At 43.9% G+C, this 25,593-nt stretch overlaps 1 protein-coding gene across 1 annotated transcript; it reads right to left on the bottom strand.

Annotated features, from left to right (window-relative positions):
- On the bottom strand, window positions 1-25,479 carry LOC136690834 (matrix metallopeptidase-21-like). Its single transcript, XM_066662882.1, has 16 exons — window positions 25,341-25,479; window positions 24,174-24,257; window positions 23,528-23,624; window positions 22,297-22,368; window positions 19,276-19,350; window positions 18,807-18,890; window positions 18,225-18,310; window positions 17,913-18,011; window positions 13,800-13,928; window positions 10,917-11,009; window positions 9,211-9,901; window positions 6,430-6,569; window positions 5,417-5,558; window positions 1,745-2,002; window positions 669-841; window positions 1-309 (listed from the first exon to the last, which is right to left on the bottom strand). Exons 2-16 carry the CDS (start codon window positions 24,243-24,245, stop codon window positions 1-3), a joined length of 2,520 nt encoding a protein of 839 aa, XP_066518979.1. The 5' UTR covers window positions 24,246-24,257; window positions 25,341-25,479.
- Window positions 25,480-25,593: the final 114 nt, after the last annotated feature.

Here is a 25,593-nt window from a genome sequence, read left to right as displayed (position 1 = left end):
TCACCTGCGTGCAGTCTTCAGTGAACTGGAGTGGACATCACAGATGTCGAACCAGTGTTGATCCACTTCTCTTCTGGGCAGAAGCCCATTGTAGGGCAGCCACGTCCTCAGCCTCCTCTCTCTACTCCCCACCACCCGCCAGTAGGAGGTGCCCTTGAGCAGGAAGAGTGCATTGTGGGTATATGAGAAATAAGCTGCGTCCAGATGAGAGACAGGATGGTCACCTGCAGCGATGGCAGGAAATACTTCGGTCATCTTCTTGGGAGAGCCAGCGGCCAGCCGGTTACCTCTGACATCAAACCTATACACCTGGAAAAAAACACCAAAACACTGCATTAGATAAACTGTCGCCACACTGTAGGGCCATCACCTGCTCTGCATACTTTTAGCCCTCTGTTCTTCAGTGCTCAGGACCCCCACAGAGCAGGTGTGATGTGGTGGTGGATCATTCTCAGCGCTGCAGTGACACTGACGTGGTGGTGGTGTGTGAGTGTGTGTTGTGCTGGTGTAGAGTGGATCAGACACAGCAGTGCTGCTGGAGTTTTTAAACCCTGTGTCCACTCTCTGAATGAAGCAAGACGCTTGGTTTTCAATGAGGTAAAATTGCACCTCTGCTTTTACACATCTAACCCCAGTCTGATCGGGCGGAGCAGACGCTGGGCTCTCACCATGGATCCTCTGAAGAAGTAGATTTGAGCGTCTCTCCTGTCGTAAAAGGCTGTGTCGATGGGGCTGGGAACTCCAGGAAAACCCTCAGAGATGAGACGAGGATATCGCTGACCATCAGTTTCCTGAGAGAAGACCTGATCACGCTCACTGTTGTACCTCCAGTACTGCGTTCCTGGAAGAAAGGGTTAAAGTGTTTTCTTAAATTAACTTTATCTAGAAAATAATTATATCATTAAAACAATGATATAACACAAAAAATATCAAAATGATTAATATTCAGGTGCACATTAATATGGCCATAGCTTCTCTGAATTATGCCACTCAAACTGATTATGCGAGAGCGAGAACAGTGTGGTCGGTTTACTAGAGATAGAGAGAATGAGGGACGCGAGAGCAAGAACAGTGTGGTCGGTTCACTAGAGAGAGAATGAGAGACGCGAGAGTGAGGACAGAGCGGTCAGTTCACTAGAGAGGGAGAATGAGCGACACGAGAGTGAGAACAGTGTGGTCAGTTCACAAGAGAGAGAATGAGGGACGCGAGAGTGAAGACAGAGCGGTCGGTTCACAAGAGAGAGAATGAAGGACGCGAGAGTGAGAAAAGTGCAGTTGGTTCACTAGAGAGAGAGAATGAGGGACACGAGAGTGAGGACCAAGCAGTCGATTCACTAGAGAGGGAGAATGAGTGACGCGAGAGCGAGAACAGTGTGGTCGTTTCACTAGAGAGAGAATGAGGGACGTGAGAGCGAGGACAGCGTGGTCGGTTCACTAGAGAGGGAGAGAATGTGGGACGCGAGAGTGAGGAAAGCATGGTCGATTCACTAGAGAGAGAGAGAGAGAGAGAGAATGAGGGACGCGAGAGTGAGGACAGTGTGGTCGGTTCACTAGAGAGCGAATGAGGGACGCGAGAGTGAGGACAGCGTTGTTGGTTCACCAGAGAGTGTGAGAGGGATGCGAGAGCAAGGACAGCTACTGTTACTGTTCCAGTAATGGCTGTCATTTAAGTTCACAGTGCTGCACCTGTTAAAAGTGCCTGTGCGTGCATCCGACACGTTGCACTTCTTTAAAGACATTTTACCTTTAAAGAAATACGCTGCGTCTATGTTTCGTGTCCACACGTGCACATAGGCATCCACTCCGTCTGATGGAATTCCATGCCATCCGACCTGCACTGCAACCGGATCTCCATACCGGGTTCTGTTATTCCGGTTCTCATACAGCCAGTACCAGCCGTCCCGCATGAAGTAGGTGTTAAAGCGCATCACGACTTCACCGTACTGGGTCTTCTCCTTCCTGACCCAGTCAAACACAGTACTGTACCTGCCCTTACAGCCCCCTGAGAGAGAGAGAGAGAGAGAGAGAGAGAGAGAGAGAGAGAGAGAGAGAGAGAGAAAAGATTAATCGCCAGATTTATCAACACAAGCCCCACCTTCCCCATGCTGCTGGAGGCTAACCACATGAAAGTATTAGTGGGAGAAACAGTAGAAACAATATAAATCTAGTGGCAGAGTATAAACAGAACAGCAACAGGAACAACAGCACCTGAAACTACGAATACTGGAAGCCTGTGCTAGCATTTCTCCTGCGGTGTTGCTATCAGTGTGTGAAGAGTGGGAGAAGAGGGTTGCACTGACAATCCAACACAATGGGCAGCACTTTGAACACATTTTATAAGTGGTCAGAAACTTGTAAATAACTTGTAAATACGTTAAAACCAATCACACCATTGTTTTTCTTGTGAAGTTCCCAATAAGTTTGATGTGTCACATGACCCTCTTCCCATTGAAAAAACAAAAGTAGGACCCAAAATGGCCGACTTCAAAATGGCCGCCATGGTCACCACCCATCTTGAAAAGTTTCCCCCCTCCCATATACTAATGTGCCACACACAGGAAGTTAATATCACCAACCATTCCCATTTTATTAATGTGTATCCACATAAATGACCCCCCCCCCCGTACATTTCATAAACGTTTATGCACCACCTTCTGCAGATCTTGAAAACAATGTTGCTTACTGACATTGTTTCACTATTCCTCAAATAGTAGGGGATTTCAGCATTCTTCTCTTATAAACCCATCAGAAACTTACAGAACTAGTTCCTACCTCTGGATATGAATGTGTGTGATGATGTATTTACAGTACGCTTGGCAGCTGAATGGTAATTGTGTGATAGTAATAGGCTTTGTTTGTGTGTGTCTGCGAGGGGGTGATAATGACAGTGTTTGCTAAGAGAGCCAAAATATCAGGAATGGCCCTGGATACGAACAGCGGATGATTTAGCAGCTTACTATGAAAGTGTCAGGAACTTTTTTTTCCCCCCCAGCCATTATCATGGCCCTCCATTACTTGATTTGATTACAGCAAAAATTACAACCAGGCAGAATATTCCTCAAGCAAGCAAACAGCTTTTTACAGCCTTTTACAGCTCAGTTTTGGCATCAACCCCCAAATAACTGGCGGCATTAGGGCCGGCTACTGGTAATGAACCTCCCAAACACATCAAATTAAAACGGTGATGGATGTGACGGCAGATGCTTTGCCAGGACATGCTCGGGCGGTAATTGATGTTTTATGCTTGCTTTTTCCCAGCAAAAGCGATTATTATCTTTAATGAATTGTCAACTGGACGGATTTCTAATAGCAGTCTGGGAGCCACATTAGATTCAATCTTTTCCCAGGCTTTAAAATTCTCTCACTAATAAAACATTAATTACGATGCTTCTGATCTAAAGAAACTGATAAAAAAAACTCTTATCAGAGGTGTTTTTGTTTTTAAATGAAAACATAATGGAAGTTATAAGCATTGCCTTTAGGAAAAAAATAATATTAGTTTTGTTCTTTTATAATCGTATTGGTTTTGGAAAACAGACGTTTCTGTATCAGCATTATAACCTCAGCCATACCACAGGGTTCGGTGCTGGAGAACTTATGAACACATTACTTCACTAGAATGTCCTTGATTCGCAGGCTCCACATGATTTATCGGTCATGGCAGAAAGGGGTAAACACACAGGAGTGGAAAAAGCATCTCAGTGAACCTCGTACAGTGGAATACAAACGTATTTTGTACTTTACTTGGGTTATTTGGACAGAGAAAGTGGGCTGACTACAGTCTGTATTTCTGACTGTGTGCAGATGTACTGTCCACTGCTGTATACAAAGCTCTAAATGTTTGTGTTGTGGTTTATGACAAACACAAGCATCAATAAACAATACAATCAGTCCGATCATGAACCGTCAGTCCGTACCATATTTATGTTTGTAGAAAAGAATGGGTTTGGCTATGATTTACATTTGATAAAGCATTGTTGTTGTGTTTACACTCATTCATTCATTCATTATCTGTAACCCTTTTCCAGTTCAGGGTCACGGTGGGTCCAGAGCCTACCTGGAATCATTGGGCGCAAGCCGGGAATACACCCTGGAGGCGACACAGGGAGAACACACCACATTCCTCACAGACAGTCACCCGGAGGAAACCCACGCAGACACAGGGAGAACACACCACATTCCTCACAGACAGTCACCCGGAGGAAACCCACGCAGACACAGGGAGAACACACCACATTCCTCACAGACAGTCACCCGGAGGAAACCCACGCAGACACAGGGAGAACACACCACACTCCTCACAGACAGTCACCCGGAGGAAACCCACGCAGACACAGAGAGAACACACCACACTCCTCACAGACAGTCACCCGGAGGAAACCCACGCAGACACAGAGAGAACACACCACACTCCTCACAGACAGTCACCCGGAGGAAACCCACGCAGACACAGAGAGAACACACCACACTCCTCACAGACAGTCACCCGGAGGAAACCCACACAGACACAGAGAACACACCACACTCCTCACAGACAGTCACCCGGAGGAAACCCATGCAGGCACAGAGAGAACACACCACACTCCTCACAGACAGTCACCCGGAGGAAACCCACGCAGACACAGAGAGAACACACCACACTCCTCACAGACAGTCACCCGGAGGAAACCCACGCAGACACAGGGAGAACACACCAACTCCTCACAGACAGTCACCCGGAGGAAACCCACGCAGACACAGGGAGAACACACCACACTCCTCACAGACAATCACCCGGAGGAAACCCATACAGACACAGAGAGAACACACCACACTCCTCACAGACAGTCACCCGGAGGAAACCCACGCAGACACAGAGAGAACACACCACACTCCTCACAGACAGTCACCCAAGTCCCTGGAGCTGTGTACCTGCTGCGCCACCGTCCCGCCAGCAGTTGTACTGTAAATTTTATTTTAAGAACAATAAAGTATGGCAGTTCTTTTAAGTTATTAAACGGTATAAATACACTGTAATTACTGTAAATGTAATATTACATACTGCTGATTTTATCTGATTCTAAAATTCAGTTTCTCAACTCTGGCCGTGGTGTTATGTCTTTGACTCCTGCAAATCTCCCAAATAATGCCAACTCCATGATAAATCAAAACTGAAATAAGGGAAGTCACACTCTGAGAGTGACAAATGTATAGAGAAATAATAATGCAATATTAACTCTTGACTGAGTCTTAAGATCTCACATGATCTCTTACATCTTCAGCATGGTCACATTACTTTACCTCCTTTTCACTTCATGTGAGATCTCACCCTGGGGTCAAATCTGTTTTAAATTAATGATAATACAGAAGTGTTTGCGACGCTCCGTCTGAAATCCACCGTTCTAACCCTACCTCCAGTGCAAGCTTCTGTGCTTACCGTAGAGGTTCTGAATGGCCTTCCTGTCCAGCCAGTCCAGCTCAAAGCCAGCGTCCTGCGGCCGGTAGCTAGGCTGCATGATGGACCCTGCACGGTAAATATGAGGCAGACCCAGGACATGTCCAATCTCATGCACAGCCACCTGAGCAATATATAACACGGCACAATCAAATACATGTATTTAATCACTGACATTGTATTCACTCATTCATCCTCTTCAGGGTCGCAGTGGGTCCACAGCCTGCCCAGAATCACTGGGGGCAAGAGAGGGACACAATCTGGTCCATCTCACACTCACTCACCTAGTCACTCACACACTCACACCTGTGGACAGTTTCACACACTCACACACTCACCCAGTCACTCACACACTCACACCTGTGGACAGTTTCACACACTCACACACTCACCCAGTCACTCACACACTCACACCTGTGGACAGTTACCACACTCACCCTGTCACTCACACACTCACCCAGTCACTCACTCACACACTCACACCTGTGGACAGTTTCACACACTCACACACTCACCCAGTCACTCACACACTCACACCTGTGGACAGTTACCACACTCACCCTGTCACTCACACACTCACCCAGTCACTCACTCACACACTCACACCTGTGGACAGTTTCATACAGCCACTTCACCTAGCGTGTGTTTGCATTCTGGAAGGAAACCCACACAGACACAGAGAGAACACAGCGCACTCTTTGCAGACAGTGACCCGAGGCAGGGTTTGAACCCACAACCCCAGAGAGAGCACAACAGTTTATTATACTGCTGCTATATTCATGAAATACTGAAGGCAACATCTAGAGAGAGGTTCCTTTGAGGCACAGTTTATAATGTTTAATATTTAAACTGACAAGTCCTTTGGCTTCAGGGTCTGCCGTCCATCCACAACCTTTCGTGATGCAGCGGTATATAACGTCCCTAAACAAACAGAGCAGTGTTCTGTTTCACTCTGTAGCGGCCGATACGCATGTCCGCTGGATTTACAGGCTCACCTTCAGTAGGCTGATGCCAGCGCCTGTGTTTGGGGCCGTGAAATGTTCGTCATCATTGAAATGGATGTCACCCAGGAACCACGCATGAGCAAACTCCCTCCCAGCGCCATCAAACCGCTGAGCACAGCCAAGGTGTCGGCCTACAGCGAGAGGGAAACAAAGCAAGCCATTATCTCCACGAACACCGTCATCGACAGCACTGCGGCTCCCATTCTCTGCCTCTCGTGCTGTATGATATGATTATAACCGTGTGAAGCAGTGTGTTATTTCAGCAGAGCAGACTAGACAGCAGCTATAGTTGGAGGCATAAAGCTTTCTCTGTCCTGACAGAAATGTATAGAAGATGACTGCAGGTCTTCATTCCAGCTCTGCACGGTACCATCCGATTCCACTAATCATCTCGGCTCCTTAACAAAGAACGTGGTTCATTTCATCTTCGTTCCTAAAACTCTTGTTATAACAGGGATTGTCCAATAGCAATGTCCAGAAATCCAGGTCCAGACAGTAATAAGTGTCATAGATAAAGATAACTTCAAGTAAAAATGAGAGAAACAAGACACAGAGGGAAGACCAGTGATGAACGTTCCAGTTAGCATTCAAGACGTAGAGTAACTCTGCGTAACCTTAAAGCAACACTAGGTAAGATTCTGTATTTTTGCTTATGTGCTCCCCCTATAGTTGCAGAGTGTGTTTACAGCACTGTCCAGAAATCACCAGGGAGAAGGGGGTAGTTCCTTATCCTCCTCCCAAAGCTACATAGTGCAGTTTCTGCAGCGCTGAGCCCAGAGTAGGAACGACAGAGGCTCTATTCTCCCTATTATAGCTGAGGGAAGCATCACAGTGATTCTGAAGCTGTAATTTGAAGTTAAAAATACCACCTAGTGTTCTTTTAAACAGTTAACCCAAACTGTTGCCTTTCCCACTGAAGCTGGGATGTTGCTGCCTCCTTAAAAAGGTCCTACTGTGAAAGTCCTAGTCCAAGTACCTGACCTCAGTAATGTTCTTCAGGACAAATGCCATCAAATCCTCACAGCACTATAATCTCAGAAGAGTAGAGGTTCTTAGCAGCAGGGTGAGGAATAAACTAATAATACCCTTCGATTAGGGCTGGACGATACGGCCAAAATTGATATCACGATATAAACATAGCACAAAAAAAGTAAAGAAATTCGTGTTTGGTAGATTATTTCTTTGTTATAACAATGCTTCATGGCAGTAAATCTTATACCGTTGGAAAGCCTGTTAATTCCCCTTTTAAATGGCACCACATTTGTAAGCAACATACATTTGTGGGAGGAGCTGTAGAGCTGAGTATGTGGGTTGCGCCCATGAAAAATGTGCCAAATCCTCTCTGCCAAAGCCCAACAGCTTATTGTGTGTGATGGTGTGGGGCGGCATCTCCCTCACTGGAAGAACGCCATATCCTCCAAGATGGCGATAGTCACCCCACAGAGCGGGGTTTATCAGAGACTACCTCCAGACTGTGGGAGTGGAGAGGAGGGAATGGCCTGGCAGTGTCCTGAACTCAACCCCATTGAACACTTGTGGGATCAGCTTGGGCGTGCTGTTGTGACCCACACAACCACCGTGGTGGACTTGTGACAAATGCTGGCCTGAGAATGGGATGCCATCCCACAGCAGTGTGTGACCAGGCTGGTGACCAGCGTGAGGAGGAGGTGGAGGCTGTTGTGGCTGTGTGTGGTTCTTCCACACGCTACTGAGGCTCCTGTTTGTTCAATGAATACATTGTTAAATTGCCAGTATGTTCTTGTTTCTTCAAACTTCAATCATCCAGTCACCACTCGCCAAACGAGTCAATGGTAGAATAAACTGTTTGCCTTTGGCAGAGAGGGTTTGGCACATTTTTCATGGGCGCAACCCACACACTCAGCTCCACTGCTCCTCCCACAAACACATGTTCCTTACAAATGTGGCACCATTTAAACAACGGTATAAGATTTACTGCCATGAAGCATTGTTACAACAAATTAATACTCTACCAAACATACATTTCCGTACTTTTTCGTGCTATGTTTAATTTTTAATTTTGATCGATACGATATAATCCTGATATCGAAATGAACGTTATAAAATCCACTGAAAAACATCCAAGCACAAACAAGAAAAATGATATCACCATCAAATATAAAACTATTGGCTTTTTCAATATTAATATTTTTGAACAAAAACATTGAGTGCTAAACTAATGGCAGCGCCCTCTAATGAGTGTCAGTCTGTGACAGGTGCTGTAAATAATGTGTACTGAAATATTGAAAATCATATCATTGTTATTGAAACATTATATATTGCGATATATATTGATATTGAATTATCGTCCAGCCCTACCTTCAATCCAGAAGAATTGCTTGGTTGCCAAGTGTTTGCATTTTCCAGCTTTATGTCTGAATGCAATTGTCTGTAATATTTGTACTGGACATTACTCAGACTTTGTCCTGCCATCCCCCTACTACACAGTCCAGGAAATGTCAGAGTGAGCGCATGTGTTCATAGAGCCGCTAATGTTCCGGAGAATTCCCAGAAAATTTATGCTGTGGCTCCTAAACATTCTGCACAGGCATCGACCCATGTCTGAACCATGCAGAACCATACATTTCCAGTTGTAAGAATGCATCTGACATGGAAAATGTGTGTGAAATAGCAACTTTGGAAAATGCCCAGACATTATTTTCTGCCGTTGAAGGAATGCTAATGGTCTCTATTGGTTTTCTTTCACTGGCAGCCTCAGCAGGACCCTTCTAAAGATAATTAAACATATTTCACCTGTTCCAAAGCCCAGTCTGATGTCAATCTCCTCCAGCGGTGAGTGCAGGTCCTCCACAAACTCCAGAGGAGAGACCTCACTCCACATCCTGAAGGCCAGTCTGAAGATGTACCTCTGGTCATCGATGGAGAGCTGGCTGCTGTATCCCTCGCCGATGAGCCTCCAGCGGAGCACACTCTTGGAGAACGCCATGTGGCCCCATTCACTGCTTTCTCTCTTCGTCCTGCTCTTACGCACTAGTACCGCTAGGTGGCGCTTTCTCCGAGTGGCAGGTTTAGGCTGAGCCTGGGTTTCGCTGACAGTGCCAATCAGAACCAGATCAGTGTTTGAGATGTTGCTTGTCATTGTGTGGTTATAAAGCTCAGGGGAGGTACTGTTGTATTCGGTGGTCTCATTCAGGTCCTCCTCCTTGTCAGGGACACCACACCTGGGTTTGTTCATGGCCACTTTAGTGGCATCGTCGAAGAGGCCTGTGATGGGTAAACCTGAAACGCGCTGGAACTCTCGGAGGGCTTCCACAAAGTCGGGCGACTCTGAAGAACTTCCAGAACTTTCCTGCTCCAGGAAGAAGGGAGACTCTGGAGAACGTCCAGAACTTTCTCCCTCCAGGAGGAAGGAGTCAAAGTCCTCAGAGGAGGCAGCAGCATCGTTAGGAGGCTCCTCCCACTTGGCTGTCTTAATGAAGCCATACTTGAAGAGAAATTGCTGGAATTTAATTAAACACAGAACAGGGTTTGTCAGTGAAACAAAGTCAATCAGCTGAACATATTTGTCAGTGCTATACATAAAGACACTGCCCAGCCAATAATACACTCATCTTCACACACACTCATCTTCTATTCTCAGCTCCACTGACCACACTGGGGCACTTTGTAGTTCTGCAATTACAGACTGTAGTCCATCTGTTGCTCAACATACTTTGTTAGCCCCCTTCATCCATGTTCCTTAGTCATCAGAATCTCCTGAGAACCCCCACAGAGCAGGTGTGATGTGGTGGTGGATCATTCTCAGCGCTGCAGTGACACTGACGTGGTGGTGGTGTGTTAGTGTGTGTTGTGCTGGTGTAGAGTGGATCAGACACAGCAGTGCTGCTGGAGTTTTTAAACCCCTCAGTGTCTGTACTGAGAGCAGTCCACCGACCAAAAACATCCAGCCGACAGCGTCCTGTGTCACTGATGAAGGACTAGAGGACGAGCGACACACACTGTGCAGCGACAGATGAGCTACTGTCTCTGACTCTACATCTACAAGGTGGACCAACGAGGGAGGAGTGTCTCACAGAGTGGACAGAGAGTGGACACAGGGTTTAAAAACTCCAGCAGCACTGCTGTGTCTGATCCACTCTACACCAGCACAACACACACTAACACACCACCACCACGTCAGTGTCACTGCAGCGCTGAGAATGATCCACCACCACATCACACCTGCTCTGTGGGGGTCCTGAGGAACTGGGTTAAAGGCCACCTGGATCCACATTATTGAGCATTTCCATGAGGATACCTAGTGCAATTTATTTACAAAATGCAGATAATTAAACAGATAAATAACCAAGATCATTTAAACACTGCGCTGAAGATAATGAGCCTGGGGCAAATGAAGTGAAATGGGCATTTTAGATATTCTGCAACAATATGCAATAGATAGACAGACAGACAGAAAGTAAAGTTTGGGAAAAGCTGGTGCTATGCTGTCTGGGCTTTACCTGTGCACTGTGAAAGTCTGTGATGAGCGCCGCCTGGTGGGAGGAGAGCGGAGTTACATCTGAGTGATCCCTGCGATGAAACAGTTTCTCACCCTCAACCGAACAGATCAGGAGGAGAGATACAGCCAACAGGCAGAAAATACACGGCATCGGTGCTGTGTGTGTGTGTGAGAGAGAGAGAGAGAGAGAGAGAGAGAGAGAGAGATGTATGCTGTAGTTTGTGTTTAAGAGGATCTGAGAAATTGGAGCTGGGGGTCTCTTTATAAACGAACTCCTGCGTCACGTGCACGGCCTTTGAAGTCGACATTCACGAGTGACGCGCGCTCACGGCATGGTGCTAAAACACACGTGTTCAACCCAAACTGCAGGTAAAGCGTTGTCACTCGGATAAAATAAAGAAAAAACGTATAAATAGCCGGTTAAGTAGCGAGTAACTCAAATCAGTCTCAACTGTCACTCACAAATATACCACGAAATAAAAGTCCCCCTCTGGTCATCAACTAAACCCTAAAACACACCTCATCATCAGAAGCACATCAGAATTTGTCCTTAAACTTGGTTTAGCTATAAATCCACCTTCACCTCTATTCACTAGGCACGGATTTATGAACGCAGTGGATGCACACGTTGACAGGACTGGTTTCTAAGGTTTGTGATGTAAGAAACCATATGTGTCTGAATCAGCCATTTTGCGAACTGCTAAATTAACTCATGATACATCATCTTGCGACAGCAAGGAGACGGCAGACCACTGTTGTTCCACTGAGGACAAAGTTGGAGGTCCACTAGTGTTTTACACAGTGTTTTCTGGGCGGACCGCTGCTGATTAAACAGAATTTTAGACAAAATGCCACATTTTAGCACTTTTCCATTCACAGTCCAATTCACATTTTTCTCCTTCATTAGGTTCTTTTTGTTATTCTTTATAAATAAGATTAGTGAATAATTTTAATCAGCACAGTGTCTACATTTCTATCATTTAATCATTTTATATCAGTCTTATACTCATTATTATCTCAGAGTTGTTGGTAATATCTGTATTAGTGTGTTTTCCAGAATAAAAGTCTCTGTGAATGTAAAATGTGTGTGAGGAGATTACTGAGTTATATCCGGTACAGGACAGTGATCTGAGTGGTCCGATGGTGGACCAGCGGTGCCAGTGGACCGATATACGCTCGCTGTCTGGGACAGCCCCACACGGCCATGCTAACCATGCTAAACAACGTCATTTCCCTGGAGGGTGTCTGTAAATATGGCAACTGGATTAAAGGTAACTGTAAAAGTATTTTACCTCATTAATACGCAGCCGTGTGCAAAATCTCTAAGACATTTGTCTACAGGGAAGAGAACAGTGGCTCAGTATGTGTTCTAAAAAGACACTGAGCACAGATTAAATCTCTTATTTTCACCTTGCAATAACAATTAGTTACGAATAAACACTTGTTTTATTGAAAAGATCATATAAATTAATTTTAAAATTAAATAAATACATTTTGCTTAATGCTATTTATGTATTTTTCTTGTGTTTATTTAGGAGACATTTGTTGCCTAGCAACCTGGTGGAGCAATGCTAGTTAGAACCGGTTATATCCACCCATAAAGACAAGTAGATTTAATTTTAACTGTAAAGTTACATAAATCATTTTTAATGAACATTTAATAATTAATCTTCAGGTTCCTCAGGTTAAAGGGAACGTTGTTGTTTTAAAAACAGATAAAAGCTGTAGTGGTGCGACTGTGCTGAAGGTAAGAAGACTGTGTTTATGAATGAATGAGCTGCACCTGAGGCCACGTGCCTCACACCTGAGTGCAGACACCTGCACACACCTCACACCTGAGTGCTGAACTCTGACAGCTGGCAGGGGCTGGATTTCAAAGCCTTAATAAAACATGCAGCTACACAAACATGAAAACAGGCCTCTGTTTATTTCAGTGTTGTACAAGTGAAGTGGTATCTCCAGGTGCATGTTCGTTAGACACGTTTCAAATTATCCTCTGAATATAACATTTTAAACCCTTTTATTTACATATAATATATTCCTTAGAGTTCTTAACACACAGACAAATGTACTGTAAAACAACAAGCTGCCTGTTCCTTAATATTATTTCCCAACTGTGACTCACAGAAAAAAACATACCGTCCTTTTATCCCCAAAACTGTAACTTCACAGAACAAGGAAAAAACATTTATATTTTTTAATTAATTTAATTTAAAGAGCAAATGTTAATTGTAGTTCAAGGTCCACTTGGTATTTTTACACTTGGTTAAATGGAAAAAAAAAAAGTGGAACACAGTCATTTGTTGTAATAGCGACAACATGCAGATATCAAGCTTCATTAAAGATGGAGTAAAAACAAGGAAAGGGAAAAAGAAATAGAGAAAATGAATGATACAACAGGCATATGTCCAACAAACAGCTGTGACACGGGGGTGATGATGGAAAACTGTATCTATTTCATTACACACTACACATTTGTGCCTTAAAGTTTTTAAAATGTATCCAAAATCCAGTCGTGATTTGGAAGTTTCAGTGAAAAACTGTGGTGACAGGAATCAACTGAAGGCGTCATATTTACTATTCACCATCCCCCGTGAACTACACACTACTTTTGCCTTACAATGCCTTGCTGAATGATGATTGGACGAATTACAGTGAACCAAATTTTGACTCAGTAAGTCTCTGTAGATCAAAGTCTCTCCCACTAAACTACTAACAATCACTGGTACAACTTCGACAATTTAATTCCACCGACATTTTGAAAAATAGTATTGACTTCTCTAAACCCAACTCTAAACCTGTGCTCATGGCTCTCGTGCTTTACTCTTCTCCTCTGGACTGTGAAGGACTGTGCTGGTGCTGGTGCGGCGGGTCAGGGGTCAGCGGTGTCAGATCTGAGGCTCTGTGCGATGCCCTTGGCGAGGTGCTGTGGTGTTGGTTTCTCCGCTGAGCAGCTCACCCTCAGGCCCTCAGCCCCTAGAGCGTCTGCAGTGGTGGGACCTATAGCAGCAAACTGCAGGACAACACACAGGAGCAAAGGTCAGTAAACACCAGCTAGTCTCTGATTGGATTACAGCTGCTTATTTTCAATGGTGGTTCACTTTGGGAACTGCACATTAGTCCGTGTTTAGGCTTAAACCCAAACAAGGAAATCAACCGCTTGAGTTTACCAAGTAGTTCTTGTCTGAAGTTTGTTTGTTTCTTTGATTTTGCGCTGGAGTTCAACGTCTAATAAAATTAACAAGGAATATTAGCAACTACAGAGCTGCGCAAACTTCACGTATCTTGGAGATTGTTATTTATAAAAACTTCAATGTGTAAGCTACTGCTTTTTGTGACATGTCTGAGCTCACGTATTCCAGCTGGGGTAAGACACTCCAGAATGTCTACAGTCACTTTAGAATATTACATTTATAATAAAATATAAGCGGTACGGTGGAGCAGCAGGTAGGTGTCGCAGTCACACAGCTCCAGGGGCCTGGAGGTTGTGGGTTTGATTCCCGCTCCGGGTGACTGTCTGTGAGGAGTGTGGTGTGTTCTCTCTGTGTCTGCGTGGGTTTCCTCCGGGTGACTGTCTGTGAGGAGTGTGGTGTGTTCTCTCTGTGTCTGCGTGGGTTTCCTCCGGGTGACTGTCTGTGAGGAGTGTGGTGTGTTCTCTCTGTGTCTGCGTGGGTTTCCTCCGTGTGACTGTCTGTGAGGAGTGTGGTGTGTTCTCTCTGTGTCTGCGTGGGTTTCCTCCGGGTGACTGTCTGTGAGGAGTGTGGTGTGTTCTCTCTGTGTCTGCGTGGGTTTCCTCCGGGTGACTGTCTGTGAGGAGTGTGGTGTGTTCTCTCTGTGTCTGCGTGGGTTTCCTCCGTGTGACTGTCTGTGAGGAGTGTGGTGTGTTCTCTCTGTGTCTGCGTGGGTTTCCTCCGGGTGACTGTCTGTGAGGAGTGTGGTGTGTTCTCTCTGTGTCTGCGTGGGTTTCCTCCGGGTGATTGTCTGTGAGGAGTGTGGTGTGTTCTCTCTGTGTCTGCGTGGGTTTCCTCCGGGTGACTGTCTGTGATGAGTGTGGTGTGTTCTCTCTGTGTCTGCGTGGGTTTCCTCCGGGTGACTGTCTGTGATGAGTGTGGTGTGTTCTCTCTGTGTCTGTGTGGGTTTCCTCCGGGTGACTGTCTGTGAGGAGTATGGTGTGTTCTCCCTGTGTCTGCGTGGGTTTCCTCCGGGTGACTGTCTGTGAGGAGTATGGTGTGTTCTCCCTGTGTCTGCGTGGGTTTCCTCCGGGTGACTGTCTGTGATGAGTGTGGTGTGTTCTCTCTGTGTCTGCGTGGGTTTCCTCCGGGTGACTGTCTGTGATGAGTGTGGTGTGTTCTCTCTGTGTCTGCGTGGGTTTCCTCCGGGTTTCTGTCTGTGATGAGTGTGGTGTGTTCTCTCTGTGTCTGCGTGGGTTTCCTCCGGGTGACTGTCTGTGATGAGTGTGGTGTGTTCTCTCTGTGTCTGCGTGGGTTTCCTCCGGGTGACTGTCTGTGAGGAGTGCGGTGTGTTCTCCCTGTGTCTGCGCGGGTTTCCTCCAGGTGCTCCGGTTTCCTCCCACAGTCCAAAAACACACGTTGGTAGGTGGATTGGCGACTAAAAAGTGTCCGTAGCTCTGAGTGTGTGAGTGTGTGTCGCCCTGTGAAGGACTGGCGCCCCCTCCATGTTGTATTCCCACATTGCGCCCAATGATTCCAGGTAGGCTCTGGACCCACCGCGACCCTGAACTGGATAAGGGTTACAGATAATGAATGAATGAATGAACATTCTGCTCCTGTCTACTGTGTTTTCTTCTTTGTTTCTGTATATTTCTACTGTATATTTCTTCCTGTTCCACGTGCTCATGTTTGTGTTTGGCCCGTCTCCGCCTCCCATCATGTTGTTGCCTCTTACCTGTGAATCTTAAGTCACACAGTGATAATCCACAGGTGGTTCCTGTTTATGATCCTAATTCTCAGGTTTAGAAGCCGTTTGTCTTTGTTAGGTTTCACTGTTCTTTGTGTCTCTGCTCTGGGACTTGTGTCGGTTTAACGTTCGCTCTGGTTTTGTGTTCAGTCCAGTGTCCAGTTTTACAACCTTTGGTGAACCTTGTCCTTTCAGACCCCGTGCTTATTTCTTTTCAGTGAACGCATGCGTCCGAGCACTCGATTTCTTTAAACATGAATTTAAGGGGCAGCTGATTTGAATGCAACACCTGATTGACATTCGGTCCCAACATTACGCCCATTATATTTTTATTTTTCTGACAAAGCAGGCAGCACGGATTTGAACAGTCTCTAACACCGCGGTGCCATTCTCAGAGCTGAGGAGCTGCAGCACTACAGAGTTATGTATATTTCTGACATGGGGGCATTGTAAAGTTGTTGATGAGTTGAATACGGTGTGTTAAAGCAGGGGGAAAGGACACAGACACCAGAGTCTTACTGCTGCGTTATCAGCTGCTCCCCGAGTAAAATACTTTACAACAACAATGTGGAACATCCCAATCCAGTCCAAATGTTTTAATGAATCCAGCTCTGATCCTTTGTCTCTGTTTTACACGTGTGCCACTGCTGTAGACATGCCATAAACAGACCTTATCTACAACCACCTTTGAACATTTTTCATGATTTCTAAAGAATTAAATCATTAAGTAATTCAGACTGATTTGGTGTGAAATAACCCAGGAGTCACACTCCCTAGGAAACCAATGTAGCCTTTTATTACCACAACCTGCAGTGAGACATACGCCTTCTTTTTTTTATGGAATAGTGATAATGGTCTGAGTGACTAGGTGAGTGTGTGAAATTTTCCACAGGTGTGTGTGAGTGAGTGAATGATTGTGTGAGTGAGTGACTGTGTGAGTGAGTGAGTGAGTGAGTGAGTGACTGTGTAAGTGAGTGACTGTGTGAGTGAGTGAGTGACTGTGTGAGTGAGTGAGTGACTGTGTAAGTGAGTGAGTGAGTGACTATGTGAGTGACTGTGTGAGTGAGTGAATGTGTGAGTGAGTGAGTGAGTGACTGTGTGAGTGAGTGAGTGAGTGAGTGAATGTGTGAGTGAGTGAGTGACTGTGTGAGTGAGTGAACGTGTGAGTGAGTGAGTGAGTGAATGTGTGAGTGAGTGAGTGACTGTGTGAGTGAGTGAACGTGTGAGTGAGTGAGTGAGTGACTGTGTGAGTGAGTGAACGTGTGAGTGAGTGAGTGAACGTGTGAGTGAGTGAATGTGTGAGTAAGTGACTGTGTGAGTGAATGAGTGAGTGACAGTATGAGTGAGTGAGTGAGTGAGTGTGTGAAATTTTCCACAGGTGTGTGAGTGAGTGACTGTGTGAGTGAATGAGTGAGTGACAGTATGAGTGAGTGTGTGAAATTTTCCACAGGTGAGTGAGTGACTGTGTGAGTGTGTGACTGTGTGAATGAGTGACTGTGTAAGTGAGTGACTGTGTGAGTGAGTGAGTGAGTGAGTGAGTGACTGTGTGAGTGAGTGAGTGAGTGAGTGACTGTGTGCGTGAGTGAGTGAGTGACTGTGTGAGTGAGTGACTGTGTGAGTGAGTGCGTGACTGTGTGAGTGAGTGAGTGAGTGAGTGAGTGTGTGAGTGAGTGACTGTGTGAGTGTGTGATGCACTGTAAAGCACAGGTGCTCTGTCCATGGTGTGTTCCTGCCTTGCGCTCAATGATTTCAGGTGGGTTCAGGATCAGCATAAAGCACTTACAGAAAATGAATGGGTGAATTAATATTGGCATTGGCCATACAGTGTTGAATCTGAAAATGCTGGTTTCCTCTGGGAACAATTTTGCCGCGTAACCATCGGCTTGTTTTTCTTCGTTATAATTAAACAGTAAAACATGTTTCAAGCTTCAACCTTCTCCGGCCTTAGACATGACGTCTGTCTGTCTGTCTGGATCCATCCATCCATCCATCCATCTTTCTATCTATTAATCCATCCATTAATCCATTCTGCTGACATTGTTTACCTCAAAATATAATGAACACAATCTTGATTCCTTACCTTTATCTGATCCAGCTGTGGTCCGGCCAGTTTCTTTAATGTGTCCAAACAGAACTTAACCCCTGAGGGACTGAAGAAAGCGATGCTGTCTGGCATTCCCTGACACATAAATAAAATGACTGTGAACAGAGGCCTTTAAAGCAGGTGAAACACACTGTTTACCACAGCAGCTAAACACAGGAGCTCTCTCTAAACACATGTAAGATGCAATAAACCAGCATCGCTTTAGATTTCCATGGTGTCTCGATACTGTTGGACGTATTGTGAAATATCTTTGAGTGGGTATCAATTAAAAAGCCATGTGGGCTTTACCTTCTCTGTAAAATATTGGGTGATATTTTTCTCCAGGTCAGGATGCTCAACAGTCTGATAGACCGTGAGGGTCTCCAGAGGGATCTCTGAAGGAGAGAGAGAGAGAGAGAGCGCTAATGCTCTTCATGTCATACAGCACAATTAGACACAGGGCTGTAATTAGTACTAAACCCAGGGGGATGGTGACACCACCAGCTTCAGCACATTTCAGCAAAGAGGGAGAACAGACGCTATTCAATTACACACTCTTGCACCATAGCCACATTTATACTGCGCGAGTGTGCGCACACGAACACACACACACACACACGTCCACCCACGCACTCACACACTCACATACACACACTGATTTGCAGAGATGCCGTAAATAGAGTTATGTTCAACATGTTTTTCAGACTCTCTAATTATCAACAGAAGCAGATGTCACAGGGAAAATAATATCTGGCTCGCTAACAAAGTAACAAAGGCCTCCAAATAATATTATTTACATTCATAACTAAACACTTAATAGCTCCAAGCGGAGCAGAAACTGATATCAAAATATCTCCGGCACACAGGCGTCTTCACTCTTTATTTTCTGACCGTTTTGTCTGAGCGCAGTGGGCAGCACCTCTCTCTTCAGTGAGCCGCAGGGAAACAGCAGAGGAACGACCGCGGGACCTTCTCCTGCAAACAGCACAAAACAGAGGGGAAAAGAAGCTAAAAGAGGCTCGCTATTTTTGCTAAGAAACGAGAGGTGGACATTTCTCTTCAGTGCAACTTTCGTAATTCTTTATTGTGTGGATAATAGAACACTTAAATATATATATAACCTTAGAGTGTTCTCTGTGCTGCAGCTGCACTAAGGCCTGGTTTCTGCTGCGGTGTTTAGTGAAACATAGAAGATGCTCACAACACCAAGAAAGATTGCAGAGATCATATCCATCAGGCTCTAACCAGTGGGATATAAATACAGGCTAACACTGTAATAACAATTAACCATTTTTATGCAGTCTTTGATATCAGAGCGGTGTGAAGTAAATGAAAGCAGGAGAGTGGAGGGATGTCTCACGTTCGATGATGAGTCGAGACAGAACGTCCGCCGTGCCCGTGTGTTCTCCGCAGGGTTTCAGTCCCAGAGCTTCCACTTCACAGGAGACACAACACACCACATTAACCTAGACTTAACACTTACACACACATCACACACCCTGCGTTAAACTCAACCGAGCACCGTGACTCTCACCCGGTTACTGAAGATGAGTAAATTAATGAATGAGAACAGATCTGAGCTCGTGGAACAGGAATTCATTTCCTTTGAAGCACATCCAATCGCAATGAATAAATGACTTATAATCGTTGATGTAAGTCTCATTTCAGGGAACTGTTTTTGAACCGAAAAAAAAAATACCAAAGGCACAAAACCATGCTTCAGTCTGGACTGCCAATCAGAAAAGAGCTCATTTACATAAATCACTCTTAAAGCACATTAACAAAAACAGACAAACACTTGAACTTTATAAACTGAGTCTCAGAAAAAAATTACAGGGCTTTTAAACAATCAAAAATATGTTCTTTAAGAAAAGCATAACAAACAAATCATTTATTTATTTATTTGTTTGTTTGTTTGTTTTAAATCACAGGTAAAAAGGGAAGAAATCCAATGCCAAATAAACAACACCACATCAGCGGCTGAAACATTTTGAGCACGGTTTGAACAAAAGGTCTTCGAATGTTGTGGAAAGAAACAAAACAAAATTCCATCATCTTTCCTCAAGCGTGTAAAATGCTTTAAGGCAAGAAAACAAAACAAAACAGGAGACAGAAATCTTGCAGGGTGTGAAATCACACTCGTGTTTCCTCCACACAGTTCTCCTTCTCCCTAAAGATGCCCAGGTGCTGCGGCAGTAAAAGAGAAAACCAACCCACAGCTTGTGTTAAAGCTGTTTCCAGCTGCAGCCAGAAGAAACAATACACTCCTGCAGGTGTTTTACACCCACACACACACACACACACACACGGACACTCTAATTAGCAGCTCATTAACTAATGTATTAACGAGGAACGCAGCGGGGACGTGTGAATCCCACCACGGTGTAACTGTCAGCCGCTGAGCCTCTGAAGAAATCCGGAGAGCTGTGGTTCTGTAATTGGATTCACAGCCGAGCTGTTAGAACAGCTATTAAAGTAACTGTACGTCACACACATATGTCTTTCATTTATTCATTCACACACAGTCCTTCACTCACCCGATCATCTCCCTCACAGACAGTGACCCGAGGCAAGGACTGAACCACAATCCCAGGACCCCGGAGCTGAGTAACGGTGACAGTACATTCGCGCCACGGTGACGCCCACCCAGCTTATGTCACTCGTGTTAAATGTAGCTGCACTGAAGCCTCACTCATCACAGAACAGAACACGTGTGAACACAAAAATATTATGTGTGAAGGAAATGAAACATTAAAAATAAATAAAGACATATTTTCCCAGTTCGATTTCTTTGCAAAGCTGCAGCGACTTAAAATCAACAAGCAGCGAACTAACAAAAGCAACAGAACAGTGGACTGATAAATCTGATTCACACACCCTGTGGATGGACCGCGGAGGCTCTGTGTTCACAATAAGAACTGGAAACTGTTCACTCTGTGGAAATAATGTGATTGTCTTGTTCAGGAACCATTCATGTACATTATAAAGTTATTGCACTGATTTATTGGATGTAATTAATATAATTTCGATGGTTCAAAATTAAATGCACTGCTTTAAAGAAACAAAATTAGACCACTTAGCTAACGATACACACGTGAACTACAGCAATTAATGGTTAATTAATGTTTTAATTGTTTGACAGCACTGTAATCAATAGGAATCATGAATACATATATATTTAGGTAATAATTAACTTTAATTAGGTAAAAATGCTTTATTATTATCTATTAATACAGCTTTATTATTAACACCGTGTGGTAAATTGTGTAAATTGTAAACAAACTCTGGCTAAGGTTTTAGTTACAATCCTCTTACTTTATTCTACAATTCAGTTCAAATGGATTTGTAGAACGCTGTTATCACAAAGTTGCTTCAATAAATCCATGATGAAGGGCAAAAAAAAACGACACACTCACAGGAGGCGGTTGGCTGGATGTTTTTGTTAGTGGACCATGCACTTGTACCAGCGCAACACACATCACAGTGTAGTGCTCAGAATGACCCACCACCAAATAATACCTCCTCTGTGGGCGTCCTGACAGCAAGCCGAGGTGGTAAACAAAACTTTCAGAGCCCACTGAGGGAAATGAAAACCTTTGGTCAACACCAAAGAGCAAAACAACCAAACAGCACATTCAACACCAGTAAGAGTTAGGAATGAATTAAATATATACAATAATGAGTGCTCACAGGGCCATAAAATCTAAGAATTAGAACTAATCCAAGATTGTCTTTGTGTTCCTTTAATATCAGTGCAGCGAGGGTTAAGTTTACAACGTGTAAATATTGTTTTAGTTACGAACCCAAACACAACAGTACCAGAACTTACACTATTCACCAGTCTGTATGACACACACACACCCCCACACCCCCACACACTCACACCCTCACACACCCACCCACACACCCACCCGCACACTCACACACACACACCCACCCACACACCCACACCCACACACACAAACCCACACACTCACACCCACACACACACTCACACACACAAACCCACACACAAACCCACACACACACTCACACACACACCCACACACACACACACAGAGTTGTTAGTTGTTAGAGAAAGTGGACTGCGCTGTACATCATCATTAAAGAGGCTAATAAATAAATATCAGTAAATGCTGATTCTAACAATCGACAGTCGTCATAAAATCAGCTTTCATCAGTTATCAGAAGATTGTTGGTATATGTTTTTATATGAGATTTATGTCAGCTGTCATAATAGATGTCATGAAAGATGATGAATGAAAGAATAAAGTGTTAATACATTGTCTCAGTAAACACTCAGTATTTACACTGAAAATCAATATAAAAGAATCTTCTTTATTCCAGTTGAAAGATGTACACTTGAAGCTATAAAACTCACCTAATGAAGCAGTAGCCTTCCCCACCACATACACACTCTTGGTGTTCCACTTGTCTTTCAGTGTGTTCCACTCTGAAACGTAAAATAGAAAATATATATAAATATGTACAGTACCCGTCAAATGTGTGGACACTTCGACTCAGGGAGGGTTTCCTTGTTTACTTTGTTTTTGGGCCGTTTCCCACAGGTTGTGAATGTACAGCACCAGTCAAAAGTCTCCAGTCATCTCCTCATTCACTGGTTTTCTTTGTTTTTTTCAATGTGGAAGACATTAAAACCATGAAGGAACACATATGGAATTATGTAGTAAACAGAGAAGTGTTTTATACTTTAGACTCTTCACAGTAGCCCCCTGTTGCTTTGACGACAGCTTCACACACTCTCTCCGTTCTCTCGGTCGGCTTCATGAGGTCGTCACCTGGAACGGTTTTCAGTGAACAGCTGTGGCCTCGTTGAGAGTTAATCTGTAGAACCGCTCTTTTCTGAATGTGTCTGAGACTGTCACTGGGGTTGTGCAGAGGTAGGGGCTGGTACACAGCTCTATACAGTGACTAGCTCCACTCCACCAATCACTGATGAGGAGGAGGAGGTGTCCAAACCTTTGATGGGTACTGTATATACTAAACTACTATACTGCTATAAACTGAGCAGCAAAGTTCCCCCAGTTCCCATTGACTATATCAATATAACTAACTCATAATTACCAATACGCTTAGCTTCTAATAGTAACTAATAGTTTATACTGATACTCATGTGCACAGATGGCATTAAACAGTTCAGATCAAGTGGCTCTTACTTTGGTTTGGTGACGACTGCTGGAGCTGAGCTGAGAAATCCAAAGGAGAAGAGCGGCACACGGTGGCAAGTCTGTATCACTACAACAACAACAGCCCTCCAACTCCTGCTCGAATCGGTCTGTGAAGCCTTTCAAAAGCCTATGAGTTTCATTGCTCCCTAACCGTGGTTTCAAATGACACTGTACATTACACCTTTTACAATGCAGCACCTGGCCCAGCTCCTGACTCTTCCCTGTGAGGTGTGGTGTGGTTGCGGAACTGAACCACAGTGTGCTGCATGTGATGTGATGTTATTCATTCTGCTACTACCCCTGACAAAACTGACGGAATCCCCACATGCCGTGAAGCAACTAAACTGCTGGGTGAACGTCTTTAAATGTGGTGATTTCATTACTTTTGCTAGGGATATTACTGTACACAACCAACCCACTGACCTTTTCGACATGTGCTGGTCTCGATGCACATTTTCACAGCCTCTACGGCTCTCGGACTTGTAAAAATCAGCCCTCCGTACTTCTCCGGGTGAAACAGCTGCAGGTAAATAATAATAAACATTTATTTGTCATTAAATAATTGATTAAATGTTTTAGATGTTTGTTTAGCGAATGTAAGACTGGACACAGATAAGACTCACGACGCCTCGGATTCTGAGACTGAGCATGCCCAGATAAGACACTAACCTTCTCTGACAGAATCTCTAATGACACAAACTTAAATGAAAGAGCGGGGATCAGTGTAGCAGAGTGTTCATATTCAGCCAGCTCCTGCAAAACACAGCAATAAGATGAAATTGTAAATGCCTTTACATTCATTTCAATGCAGTGACAATGTAAAACTGGGCTGGGAAAGCACTCAGAAGACTATAGTGAAGACAGCATTGATAAAGTTAACAAGCCCATGCTCCATGTGTGTCTGTAAAATATCTCATAGATAAACCGTGTTTTAAACAAGGTATTTCCAAATATAAACATTTATTATTTTGGTTTAAAGTGTGTAAAACTGTTTTTTAATTGACCTGCCATGTTCTGTTTATCTGACACAATGACAAGGAATCATAAACAGAATATATTTCGATCGTACCTTTATATAAGGGTCTGGGCCAGTGTCACTCTCTCGAGGCTCTTTTAAAAGCAGGACATTCATTTTGCCCATCGTCTACAAACACTGAAAAACAAACAGAAATTATATTATTGTCAAAAGAACTTGCTGATTTCTACCATTCACTGTTAGCCACAAATAACATTATAAATATATTCACATTTATCTTTGCAATCGGAAACTCGTCGCTAGGACACAGCCCCCAACCCACCTTTAGTTTTAAATGAAGGAATGAAGAGGATCAGGCACCAAAATGCTCCTTAATGTCAATGGATAGCGTGAATGAAAATGAGTCCCTTTCTAACAGACTGAGAGTGAGTAAGCACAAAGATCACACAGCACCGCCCCGAACTGGACAAATGCTCGGCTCTGATAACAGACAGCTACACCGAGGCTAATAATGCCCAATAAAACAGGACAAGCACCCAACAATCTGGAGAATTTGGTCAATTCCAGACCGCAGGATTTCTCAGTTTAGCCACATAATGTAAATGGGATGTTGAGGACTGACCAACAGGAAGCTGAGGGAAATTCTTTGGTACAGTCCTCAACTTTGGGCTTAAAATATCTGGCTAAACTGAGAAATCCTGCATTGTGGAATACCCCCCTTGAACTAGCTACCTGTTTAGATACATCATAATACACCCATTATATAATAATACACCCATCGCCCTTGGTACACTTCAATTAACATTATATTTTACATTTAGCAGCTTGCATTCATTGCATTGAATGCCATGAATAATGAATATATACTGAAACATTATAAGGGAAATTATCAAGTATCACAAAAAGCCTTGAATCATTTGTTTTTTGGTTTACACTTTTACTTCTTTTTAAAATGTTGTACATCAAATTTAGGTAATGGCATAATCTATAGAAACTATAAGACTACATATAAAACTGGAAGTAGCTCTAGTCCACCGTTTTAACGAGAATGTTGAAGAACAATATTTACAATTTGGGTCGAACTGATTTAACAACGTATCTATGTTTTTGCTGCTGAAAAACAGTAAAAACATTATGCCTTTTTACAACAAACAGAAGACGAGTCAACTTTACTTTATACATCCCCGTATGTCATGCAGATTTTAAAATGACAATATTAGGCTAAACACAAAGACAAACTTGGAAAGAAATTACACTCACTTTTCTGAGTTTACATTTTTGTGCCCTCCAAACGTTCAGTGGAGACTTTGAGCAAAATAAAAGTTCGAGCTTGGTCAAATGTTAAATACGTAGCTCGAAAAGCAGATAACACACAACTATAAATATGTATGGATTTTAGTGTGTCAACATATATTATATAAAATGCCAAAATTAAATCCTAGACGTTGTTTTGAAAAATTACAGCGAGTCGCGCTGGGACTCTTAATTTATAAATAACTGGAAACGCTCGTGA

This window comes from Hoplias malabaricus, chromosome 3, assembly GCF_029633855.1.
Source record: "Hoplias malabaricus isolate fHopMal1 chromosome 3, fHopMal1.hap1, whole genome shotgun sequence".
Taxonomy (NCBI): Eukaryota; Metazoa; Chordata; class Actinopteri; order Characiformes; family Erythrinidae; genus Hoplias; species Hoplias malabaricus.
The sequence above is the reverse complement of the archived record's forward strand: the minus strand, read 5'-3'. Positions and strand labels throughout refer to the sequence as shown.

Excerpts from the sequence above, each read along its gene's own strand:
- LOC136690834 (XM_066662882.1), bottom strand. The coding sequence starts at position 24,245 with ATGGGCAAAATGAATGTCCTGCTTTTAAAAGAGCCTCGAGAGAGTGAC. Across the intron at positions 18,891-19,275 it reads GTCTCGACTCATCATCGAAC|GAGAAGGTCCCGCGGTCGTT; the intron begins GTGAGACATCCC and ends TGCTGTTTGCAG. Across the intron at positions 9,902-10,916 it reads CAGACTTTCACAGTGCACAG|TATGGCTTCATTAAGACAGC; the intron begins GTAAAGCCCAGA and ends TTTCTCTTCAAG.